General features: G+C 39.3%; 1 protein-coding gene across 2 annotated transcripts in view; it reads left to right on the top strand.

Moving 5' to 3' along the window:
• GALNT1 (polypeptide N-acetylgalactosaminyltransferase 1) overlaps positions 1-14650 on the top strand; it is a 91505-nt gene that overhangs the window by 48444 nt on the left and 28411 nt on the right. For both annotated transcript variants that reach the window (XM_058677167.1, XM_058677168.1), the window contains 2 exons: positions 1765-1931; positions 12822-13029. In XM_058677167.1, the coding sequence (XP_058533150.1) occupies positions 1765-1931; positions 12822-13029 (375 nt within the window). The remainder of the gene's footprint in view (positions 1-1764; positions 1932-12821; positions 13030-14650) is intronic.

Here is a 14650-nt window from a genome sequence, read left to right as displayed (position 1 = left end):
ATAGTTTAAGAATTCAGTTTCTGCCCTCAAAGTGTTAGCAGTTTGTCTCTCAGACTCTGTCTCTTTAGCCCAAACTTGGAGTAAAAGAGATACAGAAAGTTTGGCAGGCTAGAACTTTGTGCTAGATCTTGGAGTAAAGGCAGGGTACAGGAGAATGAACCCTGAGATGGAAATCAGGCCTTGGGTGCTTCGGATGAGTGGTTGTAGGAGATGAAAACCCTGTGCAAACCCTCTGTGAAAAAGGTTTTGGTGGAGAAAGTAGGAGCTGCAGAAATGAGATGCAGTGAAGGACACTGGAAACTACTTTGTATCTCCTGTCCTGAGAGAGAATGGTTGAGGGCCGCTGGGGGCCCCAGCAATAAGTGACCTCTTTTTCAATTCTCTTGTCAAACCCTTAACCTTGTCATCTTTATTTCCCTGTCCTTTGCCTTTTCCCAGCAGTGTTCAGTAAGTAACATAGGGTTGCAGTAGCTTTTTATTGGTGTTTTCCTCATTCCCTTCGCCCCCACCCCTTCTTCCCTTTCTCCGTTTCTGTTGTCAATTCATAACAGAGGATACAGCAAAGTGCAAGGTTTGAGGAGTTTGGAAGAGAACAGGGGAAAGGGGAACAGAAGGCTGGCGCAGCTTCTACAGTTGGGGATACTAAGAGGGGGCTTTATGTGCACTCTGCGGGGCACCTCTCAGTAGCTTTACTGTTCTTTACTGTTCTTACTGGATCTCCAATAGCTATGTTACCTACTAGATGGATCTAGCTAGCAAAATTGAAAGATCATGTTATTGCTTAACAAAGTGCTAGAGACATACAGTTAATTTGCAAATTTTATGTGTGTATATTTTGGATATTTTTGGTCTTTGTGATGATCGCCATTTTCATGCAAAAATACTCTTTACTAAACAAATGAATGTTGACATTTAATTATGGAGGTGGCAGCATCAAGAGTGTGATTAGCAAAGAACAGGTTGTGGAGTCTTCAGCCAGGCATTTCTACTTCTTCCAAATCTGTTCTATTTCTCATCTGTGAAATGTGGCTTCAAGTATCTTTACAGAGTGATATAGTAAGAACTGCATAAATATTCTCTCTCTTCATGATTCTAATATTTTTATTTATTCATTCAACTCTAAACTCTGGCGATTTTTATTTTTTGTTTTACTGGGTTCTTGAAACATTCACTCTGTGATAACACAACCTTAGTTCATTTTTCCGTAAAATGAATCAACAGAAACATCAGGAAAAGGTACCTAACTTTAAAACCACTAAGTGATGTCGAGGCCATGGCATATTGGATAAAACTGCCACCTGACATCAGCATTCTAAATGAACACTGCTTCCAAACCAGCTCCCTGCTAATGTGCCTGGGAAAAGGGCAGGGAGTGTCCCAGTCCTTGAGCCACTGAACCCATGAGGGAGATTGGGAAGAAGTTCCTGGCTTGATCCTGACCCAAACCCCAGCCATTGTAGCCATTTTGGATATAGAGCAGTAGATGGGAGATCTGCCTGTCTCTGTCCCTCTAACTCTGCCTTTTGAATAAATAAATCTTTTTTTTTTTAAGTGAAATCTTTAAAATTCCAATTTAAATATATATCTTTAATTGGGTTTTGATTATTAAACATGCAGTGTTAACCAAAACTTCAGTTTAAAATAATCAGCAGCCTACCACAGAAGCAGACTGTTTTCATTGTTCTGTTATCCCTTCTACTCCAGATTCATTTATTATGCTGTCTTAACAGTCACTTTTTATAAAGGCATTTGCTTTGTCTCTAGGTGTAAAACAAAAGTGTATCCAGATAATCTTCCTACAACAAGTGTGGTGATTGTTTTCCACAATGAGGCTTGGAGCACACTTCTACGAACTGTTCATAGTGTCATTAATCGCTCACCAAGACACATGATAGAAGAAATTGTTCTAGTAGATGATGCCAGTGAAAGAGGTAAAATTTAATTTTCATGCCAATAATATGCAGCACTTTTTGTCACCAGTGGTTGAAAAGCAAGTTAATACTGTTTTTAACCTAGTACGTTTATATAAACTTCTGCTTATCATAAATAGTTTTATAGTGGGGTGGTTGTTTGGTGCACCAGTTAAGCCACAGCTTGGCATGCCTGCATCCCATAGTGGGGAGCCTGAGTTTGGGTCCCAGCTCCATTACTAATTGCAGCTTCCTGCTGATGTGAACCCTGGGAGGCAGTGTGTGAAGGCTCTAGTATGCCACTCATGATAGAGACCTAGGTTGGGTTCTGGGCTCCTAGTTTTGCCTGGCTCAGCCCAGGCAGTTGCAGGCATTTGGGTAGTGAACCTTGGGTTGGAAGCTCTCTATGTCTCTTCTTTTCCTTCCTCTGTCCCTCCTCCTCCTCTCCACTCCTTTGCTGCTATTCAGCTGTCTCTGCTTTCCAAATAAATAAAAACAATTTTTTTTTCAATTCTATGGTGATTGTATACTTAAATTTTTATGGCATTTGGATTCATTCAGACATGCAAAAGAGTACATCCTTGTCAAATTTATATTTTCATTAAGATTTTGTGTTATATGCTCATCTTGTTTTAAAAAATAATATGTAATATAAATACTTGGGCAGAACAGTGAAAATTGCACATAACTTTGTTAGGTTTTTCACTGTGGGAAGTTGCAGCTTTTAGTCTTTGGAGACTGAGTCTTAAGTATAGCCACGAATGGAGAAATTTGGTTCTGAGTGTAGTGGAAATTGTCTTTGACAGCAAAATGAGCCTTGGATGAGTGAGCTTCTCTAGATTCTTCTTAGGTTTCCCTCTGTGTTTGTAAGTTTCAGGAATGGGGTATAGCCAGGTGTGTAAAAGAATTAAGAAGGATAAAAAAAAAGGTTGAGGATGATAAGGTGATATGACTCGGCTCACAATACATTTTTACAGGGATACTTTCCTAAATATCCTTCCAAGTATCGTGGAATATCTTGTAAACCTTACCATGCCAAGCTCATTTATGAGATTTATTTATTTTTATTGGAAAGGCAGATCTACAGACAGAAGAAGAGACAGAAAGACCTTCCATCCGCTAGTTACTCCCCAAATAGCCACAGTGGCCGGAGCTGAGCCAATCCAAAGCCAGGAGTTTCTTCCAAGTCTCCCATGTGGGTGCAGGGCCCGAAGGCTTTGGGCCTATCCTCTGCTGCTTTCCCAGGCCTTAGGCAGGGAGGTGGATGGGAAGTATATATTAATGTATTAATGATATTTTAGGTCAACATTAACTCTTCTCAATCCTGCTTGGGAATTTCACACAGAGGACTTCGATAGTAAATAAACTTGTAATATTTAATATTTCCTAGTCTTTTTTTTTTTCACAGTACACCTGTTTAGGAATCATTGGTATGATGTGGTCCTCCAGTATTATTATGTTCATATGAAAAAATTTTGTGGGGAGCTACAGACAGGAGCTCTCTACTACTTTTTATTTCTTTCCTGTCTAGCCTGAAATGTCATCGCCTAAACCTCTTGTTGGTGTTTTAGCTTGATGGCCTTGACTCATTGCATATGCTAAGATGTTCTAGTCAAGCATCATATCTTCTTCCTATGCCCACTTTAAAAATGTGCATTTAATAATAATGAGAATAATTGGTGCATGGCTAATAATTTAAAACTTACTATTTTGCCAGATTATACAGGTACAAATGAAGAATAAGATAATAGTCCTATTTCCTCGGTTACTTTATTCTTAAGTTCATAATCTAATTAAAGAGTTATAATCACATAAAACATTTAAATGGGCCAAGCTTCTGATGTAGCAGGTAAGATTTTGCAGTGGCCTGCAGTGACCTGCAATTCTTACATCCCATCTGGTTGCCAGTTTGATATTTGCCATATTAAATACTTCCTCAAGGAGTGATATATTTCCATTTCCCCCGTTTATTTTCTCTTTTCTGTGATTGCTTGAGAAAGCTATTTAGAATAGTAAGTTTCAGGTGGACTGTGGCCTTAGAAAGGTAATTATAGCTAACCATTCCAGAGTGACAGAGGAGAAATTCACATATATATTTCTCTCCTTTTTTTTGAATCATGTAGACCCTTAACAATACTCTAACCTGTGTAAATATGTGGGAGAAAACTAAGATCAAGTTATCTAGTTCACTGTTACACTCAGAGCTCGCTAGGCGGGGCTAACAAGGGCTTCCCCTGGGTCAGTTACCAAGGGTGTGATTTTTTTTTTTCTGCCTGGAGAATCCCAGGTACTACAAGTACTAAGATATAATTTCTGATGTTTGTAAATAGCCAGGGTTTGTTTGTTTGCTTTAGTGTAGTTGTGATCCTGTGCAGTTTAGGGATGTGTAATGTAATTTTTCTTGGCTTCCTTGTTTTTAGTTGGTAGGTGTTAGGCCCAGGAACCGGAGCAAGCAGGTTTTTTTTTTTTTTTTTTTGTCACTTTGCTTTTATGTCAGTCTGCTTTGTCTTATTCAAGAGACAGCCAAGGCACTGTCATTCTCATGTGGACTAATCTAATAAAATAGTGCAACTATTCTCCCCTTGTACACTTTGATCCTTCCCCTTCTGTAGACCATGCTGCATACAGAGTGTGCTGTTACGAGCACAAGCTGATCCTAACTTGATTTCGTAAGCTTTATATGAAATGAACAAGTTGTACATATATCTGTTGTAATACATATTTAAGATCTTACTGGTACTTCCCATCCTGATCCCCTCCTAGCCACATTCCCCACCCACTCTCCTGCTTTCTTATTTAGTCTTGTTTTAGTTTTTACAATAACTTACTTTGATTTTCATCACACTCACAGGTTTAACACTCCATTAGGTAAACATATCAACACCTGCTAATTAGACTATAATAATAACAAAGAACAAAAAATCAAAACAAAACCTATTCCTTGGGTGCATAAACAAAAGCTGTACATGGTAATCAAAAACCAGAATGTCACTCTCACACTTCTCTAGATTGCATTTTTGAGCTCTGTATTAGTTATCACAGAGGAGAGAAAACATGAGATTTTTCTTACTGGGACTAGCTAATTTAACCAAGCGTATTGATTTATAGTTGTGTCACTTAGCTGCAAAAGACAAGATTTCGTTCCTCTTTATGTCTTGGTGTATCCGTAATGTATATGTATCACCTTTTCTTTAGTTATCTGTTAATGGGCATCTGCATTGATTCCCTATCTTAGCTATTATGAATTGAGCTGCTGTACACATGAGGATACAGAAAACTCTCACATGCTGATTTCATTTCATTTATAAATATTCCCAGGAGTGGGATGGTTGCATCATATGGTAAAGTATTTTCAAATTTCTGAGGAATCTCCATTCTGTTTTCCATAGTGGTTGCACTAGTTTAAATTTCCACCAACAATGGAATAGAGAATGGTTTCCCCACATCCTCTCCAGCATTCATTTTTTTTAAAAGGATTATTTATTTTTTTACTTGAAACTCAAAATTTACATAGAGGCATACACAGATCTTCCATCTGCTGGTTCATTCCCCAAATGGTTGCTATTGGCAGGGCTGGACTGGTCCAAAACTAGGAGCCAGAACCTTCTTCCAGGTCTCCCATGTAGGTACAGGAGCCCAAGGCCTTAGGCCATCCTCTGCTGCTTTCTCAGGCTATTAGCCGGGGGTTGGATTGGAAGTAGAATAGCCAGGCTTTGAAGTGACACTCATTGAATGCCAACACCAAGGCAGATTATCAACATGCTATACCACCATGTCAACCCCTCATTTTTTTTTTTCTTTTGGGATGAGGTGAAATCTCACTGTGTTTTTATTTGCATTTCCCTGAGGGCTAGGGAATCTGAGCATTTTTTTTATAGGTGTGTTGGGCATTTGAATTTTATCCTTTGAGATATGCCTGTTCGTGTCTTTTGCCCATTTTTTATTAACTGTTGTTGAGCTTCTTGCACTCATAGATCCTGGACATTGTTTCTCTATCAGTTGCAAAGCTTGCAAATACTTTCTCAAATTCATCAGAGTGCTTCTTCCAACAGAATGCTATCCAACAGGCTGCCTCTTGACTTTACTGAAGGTTTCCTTTGCAGAGCAGCTTTTTAGCTTGGTGTAATGCCATTTATTTTGTGTTTTGATTGCTGGTGCTTCTGGGGTCCTTTCCAAGAAGCCTGCCTATGCCTATGTCTTACAGAGTGCCCTGATATTTTCCTCTAGTAATTTGATGGTATCAGGTCATATCTAGATCATTGATTCATTTAGATGTGATTTTTCTGTACTGTGTAAGATAGGGTCTTGTTTCATTTCTGTACACGTGTAAATCAAAATTTTCCAGCCCAGTTGTTGAAGGGACTGTCTGTTCTCTCTGGATTGATTTTTGTTTGCTTCTCAAGAATTAGTAGCAAACACCACATCAGAGACCCTGCGGTGGCATCAGGTGGCTGTTCCCCATCCCCAGGGACTCGGGTGGCAGGGAGACTGGGTGAAGCTTTTCACCTCATTCCCCCCCCCCCCCAGATACAGAGGATGCAGGGAGGGGAGTATTTGGAGGCAGTGGTCTCACTCTGGTCAACTATGTAGACATTATCAAAAATAAATAAAATGTCAAAAAAAAAAAAAACTTAGTTGACTGTAGATGTGTGGGATCATTTCTGGGATTTCCATTCTGTTCCTGAGGTCTTCAGGTGTGTTTTTGTGCCAGTACCAGGCTGTCTTAATTACAGCTGCCCCTGTAGTCAATCTTAAAAGTCTGATATTGAGATGCCTCCAGTTTTGTTTTGTTGTTCATAATTGTTTTAGCTATCTGTGGTCTCTTGTGTTTCCAAATGAATGTTAGCATCATTTTTCTAGATCTGAGAAGAATGTTGAGGTATTTTAATTGGGATCATATTGAATCTGTAAATTGCTTTTGGTAGTTTGGACATTTTAGTGATATGAGTTCTAACAAGCCATGGATATGGAAGGTTTTCCCATGTATTGGTATTATTTATTTCTTTAATGTTTGGTAATTTTTATCATAAGAGATCCCTCACATCCTTGGGTAAATTTATTCCAAGGGATTTAATGGTTTTTTTTTTACAAGTATTGTGATTGGAACTGATTGTATAATTCTTTCTCAGCCATGAAATTGTGCGTACAAAGGCTATTGATTTTTATTGTTGGTTTATATACTGCAATTTTACCAAATTCTCTTTTGAGTTCCTTACTAGAGTTTTTGATTTCCCTGCATAGAAGATCATGTTGTCTGCAAACAGGGCTAGCTTGGCTTCTTTCTTTTTAGTTTCTATCCCCCCACCTTTTTTTTTTGACGGGGTTTGGGAGGATTGCCTAATGACTCTGACTAAAAATGCCAGGATTGTATTGAAGAACAGTGATGAGAATGGGCCATCCTTGTCTGACTCTGGATCTTAGTGGAAATACCTGCAACTTTTCAATATGATGCTGGCAATGACATTGTTCTGTTTTTGCTTTTGTTTTTTTCCATATACTGCCTTTATTGTCTTGAGGAATGATCCTTTCATACCCAGTTTGCTTAGGGGTTTTATCATGAAAGGATACTGTATTTTATCAAATGCCTTTGCATCTGTTATGATCATCGTGGTTTTTTATCCTTCAGCTTGTTAATGTGGTGTGTCACATTTATTGATTTGCCTATGTTGAACCATCCCTACATACCAGGGATAAATGGATGATCATTCTGATGTATTGTTGGACTAAACTAGCTGGTATTTTGTTGAGGATTTTGTCAGTAGGAATATTCATTTCTGATTCTCTTGTATCTTTTTCTGGTTTGGGGTTTGGGGTGACGCTGGTATCATAGAAGGAATATAGGGAATTCTTCCCTTTCATTTGCTTTGAATAATTTGAGCAGAATTGGAACTAGTTCCTTGCAAGGTTTAGTAGAATTCAGCAGTGAAGCCATCTGGCCCTGGTCTTTTCTTTGGAAGGTCTTAACTACTTATTCCGTCTGTGTCATAGTTATTTAGGTTTTCTTTGTCTTCATGACTCAATTTAGGTAGATTATATGTGTGCAGAAATGTATCCATTTCTTGTGGATTTCCTACTTTGTTGGCAAATAGCTATTTGTGGTAAATTCTGATGATGATTTGTGTAGCTGAAGTGTCTATTGTTACATTCCCATATTTCTTCCTACTTACTTTGTATTTGATGTTTGTCTTGGTCCTTGAGATGCACTGATAGATCATTTATTTGATGCCTTTCTGATTTTTTGATATAGGCATTTATTGCTAAGAACTTCTCCTTTGACACTTTATCCCATAAGTTTTGATATATTGTACTCATCTTCATTCATTCCCAGTATTTTTTATTTCCCTTCTTCTATGACCCACTGTTCCTTGAGTAGGGTGTTCTTCAGTCTACAAATTTATGCATTTTTTAGTTTCTTGAGTTGTTGATTTTTAGCTTTTTTCCATGGTGGTCAGGAAAGATACATGGTATAATTTTCATTTTGTTTAAATACGCTGAAACTTGCTTTGTGACTGAATATGTGGTCTCAGAGTAGGTTTCGTGAGCTAATGAAGAGTGTATATTCTAAAAGTGTGGACTGAAAGTAGTCTGTAGAGATCAAGTAGGTCTGTTTGGTACATAGTATAGATTAGCTCTGTTGTTTCTTTCTTGATTTTCTGTATAGTATGGCACTTTTTTGATTAAAACACTTCCTCTGGACAAGAGCCAGCCAGTAGCACGTGGCAAAAACAGGGAGCCTTCCTCTATGAACCCCTGTATTCCAGCACTGGCTCTTCCTGGCACTTGGAACGGATGAACGGTTACAGGCTTGAGGAAACATGTCTGATTTAGTTGAGGGGCTCACACACTGCTATGGCCACTCCCCACCCCATATTGTGCAGTGTTCAAGAACATAATTGATAGTGACTGCAAGTATAACTGTGCCCTGGGCTTTACTTATGAAATCTATCATTGCCAATTCCTTTCTACACTAAACATAACTGATTAATATTGCAAATGCATCTAAAGCCGAATTTCAGAGCATTTCTTTAGTGTAGACTCCTAAGAGTGCAAACGTTAGGTCAAAAAACTCAGCATCTTGTCTGGACTTGGATCTACACATTGCTTTTCAGAAGAATCTCCGAGATTGGAGACCAGGCTCAATATGACCCTGCCATCACTGTGCATTGTAACTGCTGATACAAACAAAATTTCATAAATTTTGTAAATAGCATTAATTTTATTAAAGTTTGGCCTTATATCTAAAACAGTCCAACACATTCCTCCAGTGCCTGTGGCCTCATCTGGCATCTCCCTTCATGCTTCTTAACCCCTCCCCATTTTTATGCCTTTTGTCCTCAGAGCTCTTTGAATTGACTGCAAGTGTCATCCTCTTTCCTACCTTGGACATTTGTTTGGGCTGGTCCTATTCTGTCTCCCTTAACATTGTTTTCTAGAAAACATTTTATGCCATCCCCGCAGGCTGAATTCTCATCCTTCAGGGATCATCTCAAATGTGACTTCTCTAGGCCTCCGATGAACACATCTCAGAGCACACTATACTTTTCCATAGCTCTTACCTGAGTTTTAATCTTGTGCTTATTAGTTCATGTCTGCCCTTCCCCAGTCTGCTCCCTTAAGGACTGTTTGCTCACCATTATCTCATTGCCCCCAATGCCTTTACATAGTAAACAGTCTGGAAATCATTAAATGAGTGATTTGCCAGTCATTTCATCCTCACATTTATTTCTTACCTGTGTACATTTCAGGAGAAATGTGTATAACACACATAGTCTTCACATGGCCTTAGGATATTTGATTTCACAGTTAATTTGGCCTGCTGAATAGTTCTGTATATCAAAGAAAGTATGAAGTAGGTGCTATAATTATCCCAGTTTTATTGATGAAGAAAATGAGGCTTAGTGTAATAGAGCAATTAAGCCTAGGGCTTGACCCCTTAAGCACTATGTACAGTACTTCTGATGTGATTCTGCTATTAGAAGATCTGTAATGCAGTCAATCTGGGCAAATGTAATTCATGTCAGAAGTTACATGATGCCACCTCAGAGGGTTTTCTTAAGACTTGGAATTGATGTCATAGTCCTAATCTGAGATGACTGTTGTTTTTCTCATGAAACCCAGAAGAGATGCTCTTAGGGATCAGGTTTGTTAGACTGTGAACTCCTTCCTCTTCCTACTGCATGTTAGAGTTGTATCCGGTACTGCTCAGATGTTGCTATGAGCAGTCTGAAAGTCTCATCTTGTCTGATGGAGGGATGCTTCGGAATCTGTTTATAGGTCTGTAATTATCCAAATAATCTAGTAAATAAGATTCTCTGTTATTTTTAGATGAAATAGCACCCTCTAACCACAATCATTTACTTTCCCATTCCTTCATTTATGTAAAATGAAATTTGAATAGATGGTTCCTCTTCCCCAGCCAGTCCATAATTTTGTATTGGCTGATGCAGACAACTGTTTCTTAGCTTAATTGCATGAAAGCTACAAAAAAGTGAAGAATATGTATGAATAGTGTTTTTTTGTTATCTGACCACAGATTCATGAATTTTTCATTTTGTTCACAGACAAGAGAGAGTATTATATCTTCCAAAAACATAGATCTTGGAAATGATAACTTTTGTTCTCTAAATTGCATTTTTAACCAAAAATTTTAGGAAAAACTTGTTGGGAAATAATATTGTTTATGATAAAACCAACCTTGACTAATTTAATGTAGGAGAATTTATGTCAAATCCTACAGCATATGAGAGTCTACCAATCTGGACAAAAAGTATTAAAAATTTTTTCTGATTCTATGCTTTTATAGTGGTCTCAAGTTTCCTTCTAGGATGTTCTTGCTGTAAGTCAAGACATAGGCTTTGCCTTTAGATAGACTTGGATCCCTCCCTAACAAACTATACCTTGATTACATTCATGCAATGGACTTTCGTTAATAAAATATGCACAGTAACACTTAATCCTGTAGGGTAGTTTGAGGGTTAGATAAAATATAAAATGAGTAGCATTGTGGTCAATAGAACCAACTGCTGTATTGAAAGGTTGCTTTTATCCGGTAATGGCTCTCAATGTTTTCCCTCAGAAATCAGGCTAGAGCTTTCTGATTCTAAGACTTTGCTTATAGGAAATTACAGTGATAATTTTCAGATACTCTTAGCTCAGAAACAAAATTAGAAAATAATAGCAGAAATGGAGATGATGGGGCTTCTATTGTAGTGTCTAAAGCACCTTTCCATTTTCATGTCCCTCATTACTTCCTCATTTAGTCATTTCTAGTGTTATCAAACTGGCAATTGATTTTCTCCCATTTGTCTTCCCTGCTCCAGCATTTTGGAAGCTCTTTGGATCCCTACTATTTAGTATTTAACGAGGGCCTAAACATTGATCATGATTTCTCTTATTAGAGCTTGTTATGTAGGAGTTGCAGTGTTTCCATGTCAGGTATTTCTTTTGCTTGAGAAATTATCGTCTTACCTATTAGATGGGGACTAACTGGAAAAGATGTTTGGTCATATTGCCATCAATAAGTTAGCTTCTCTGGCGTGAGTTCTGTGAACTCACCTGATCTGAAAGATTTCTCTCTTTGCGTAAAGGAAGCTGTGCTCTTCCTGTTGTTGGTTTTTTTTTTTTAATTCAAAATGAACGTGTAATTTTTCATGAACTTTTTTTTACATGAACTTTTTTAAAAGCTTATTTATTTGAAGGTCAGAGTTATTGAAGGAGAAAGGTGGAGATTTTCATTCACTGATTGACTCCTTAAATGGCCACTACACTGGGACTGGACAAAGCTAAAGGCAGGAGCCAGGAGCTTCATCTGGGTCTCCCACATGGACTACAGAGGTCCAAAAACAAGGGCTCTCTTCCAGGCTTTTACCAGGCCTTAAGCAGGAAACTCATGTCCCAGGTGCTTTCACTGCTGCTTAAAGTCACTACTGGAATTTAGACTTAGCCTCTTTTCTGAACTGTTCGTTGTAACTGCTGATTTTGCCCTCACATACTTTCCTTTTCCTCTTTTCTCTTCCTTTTCTCGTTTTCTCATCAAATTGTCTCTCTCTCTCTCCAAAGCTTTTTTCCTTGGAGCTTCTTGTCTTTGAAGGATCTTTCTTTGAACTTACATTTACAGTTCAGGAGATCTCTTAAAACTTGACCTATGTGCCTCCCTACAAATGAATTGTGTGGTCAGAAGATGGGGTAATCAGTAGGATGGTTCGTTCCTGTTGCCTGTGAAGAAATCCTACAGCTATGTTATTTCCTGTTCTTTCTCTATATTGAGGTATTTTTATTTATTTTTTTAAAAAGATTTATTATTATTGGAAAGCCGGATATACACAGAGGAGGAGAGACAGAGAGGAAGATCTTCCATCAGATGGTTCACTCCCCAAGTGAGCTGCAATGGGCCGATGCACGCCGATCCGAAGCCGGGAACCTGGAACGTTTTCCAGGTCTCCCACGCGGGGCAGGGTCCCAAAGCATTGGGCCGTCCTCAACTGCTTTCCCAGGCCACAAGCAGGGAGCTGGATGGGAAGTGGAGCTGCCGGGATTAGAACTGGCGCCCATATGGGAACCCCGAGGCGTTCTATATGCCTCCGGGCCCTCTATATTGAGGTCTTAAAGTTCTTAAATTTTCCCCTGTTGCAAATGCTTATCCCTGATTAGAAAAAGCAGCATTGAGCCCTGACAGAGTCAGAGAAATGTGGTAACATGCCAGCCTAGAACCCTGGAGGCACTCACAGAGGCAGCTGTAGGTCATGCTCATGAAGTTTTAGAGGATCCTTCAGTGAAATGGGTTTATAAATCAGGAATCCAACAAAGGGCACTCAGTGAATTTGTGTTGAAGGAGTATTTATTGTAAATCAGAATTGCTTCTGTATTTGGCTAGCACTGTGTCACAATTCTTTCTTATTGTTACTTTTTCAGATTTTTTGAAAAGACCCCTAGAGAGTTATGTGAAAAAATTAAAAGTTCCAGTTCATGTAATTCGAATGGAACAGCGTTCTGGACTGATCAGAGCTAGATTAAAAGGAGCTGCTGTGTCGAAAGGCCAAGTGATCACCTTTTTGGATGCTCACTGTGAGTGCACAGTGGGGTGGCTGGAGCCCCTCTTAGCCAGGATCAAACATGACAGGTAATTTTCTATGTTGATCTTAAACTATGTGGTGGGTTGTACCATTCTGTAATTGTAAATATAAGTGATTCCCTAAGCTTAATCACATTGTAAAACCTAGAAGTATTTGCACACTGTCTCCTTAATAGGGATAAATTGGGAGGCCTGTTATTGGAATTTCAGTACTGTATGTTCAGCTCTCTAAATGGGAGAGCAGATGAACAATGAACTCAGAAGGTAGGATAAAACCATGTACGTGTACCTGCCTCCGAAGGCTGACACTGGTTCAGCAGGTCATCGGTCTAGCCCGTCCATGTTGGGACTGCAGCTCTAGCACAGCAAAAAGGAAAAGGAGCTGAAGAAGAGCACATTATAGCCTGAAATGCTTAATTGATAATATAGGAGAACATTGGTACAGTGTGTACATAAGGTTGTAGTCTTTCATGTCTGACTTTGCAGTAAAAATTTTTTTTAAAAGAAACAGAAAGATCATCCATCCACTGGCCGCACTGGCCAAGAGCTGAGGTGATTTTCCGAAGCCAGGAGCCAGGAGCCTCTTCCAGGTCTCCCACGCTGGTGCAGGGTCCCAAGGCTTTGTTCCGTCTTCGACTGCTTTCCCAGGCCACAGGCAGGGAGCTGGATGGGAAGTAGAAGCAGGGCCGCTGGGATGGATATGTACCGGTGCCCATATGGGATCCCGGCATGTGCAAGGCGAGGATTTTAGCCACTAGGCTGTTGCACTGGGCCCTTTGTTACACATTTTCCAAAAAATTGCCTGTTGCTTGGCATTTAGTTCTCATGTATCAGGGAAGAATGTAGCATCTACTACATACATATTGGTTGAGTTTTTGCTTGTTCATACAATTTGACCTAGAGGCTGTGTTTAACATTAAATGCTAAATTTTAGTAGGGTAAACTCACCAGTCGGGTGGAATATGAGGGGAACTAAAATTACTGGATTGATTATGTTAGCTGGATTTGCATCTGTCTCCATTAGAGTTGAATAAACAAGGGGGAAAGTCAGCATTCTTTTCCAAGGAAACAAATGGAATGTCTCCCTAGATTAGTCTCTGTAAGTCACAGGTGACTGATTAGGAAATGCTTGCACAAGGATAACAAACGTTTAGGAACATCATGAACTCAGAGAGAAGGCACTGTGAGGTGGTAAGAGAAGCATTGAAGGTAACACAAGAATTTCCAGTGTGAGTTGTACCAGAGTATTTCAAAGAGTTTGTGGAAAAATTAAAGTAAAAATTGAGCTTATTTTTGTGTCCCCTCCTAGTGTTGTTTTAAATTCATTTTATTTGAGAGACAGTGAGTTCCCATCCACTGATGGACTCCTCAAGATCCCTCCCTTGAGCGGTAGAGGAGAGTAGCAGCTGCACTGCAGTCCAGGTCACCCACGTGGGGAGCAGGAACCCAGTTACTTGAGCCATCACTGCTGCTTTCCAGGGTGTGCACACATGAAGCTGGAGTCAGGACCGGAGCTGAGACGTAAACCCAGGGGTTCCAATGTGGGATGCAGACATCCAAACCTGCAGTAGAACTGTGAGGTCAAATGCCCATCCAAGATGCAAAAAAAATTTAAGTATGTGTATACATATATGACAGCTTGACTTGTTGGTTTACTACAGTATCTTCC

Source organism: Ochotona princeps, chromosome 18, assembly GCF_030435755.1.
Source record: "Ochotona princeps isolate mOchPri1 chromosome 18, mOchPri1.hap1, whole genome shotgun sequence".
Classification (NCBI taxonomy): domain Eukaryota; kingdom Metazoa; phylum Chordata; class Mammalia; order Lagomorpha; family Ochotonidae; genus Ochotona; species Ochotona princeps.
Note: the sequence above shows the minus strand (reverse complement) of the source record. Positions and strands in the feature narration are given on the sequence as shown.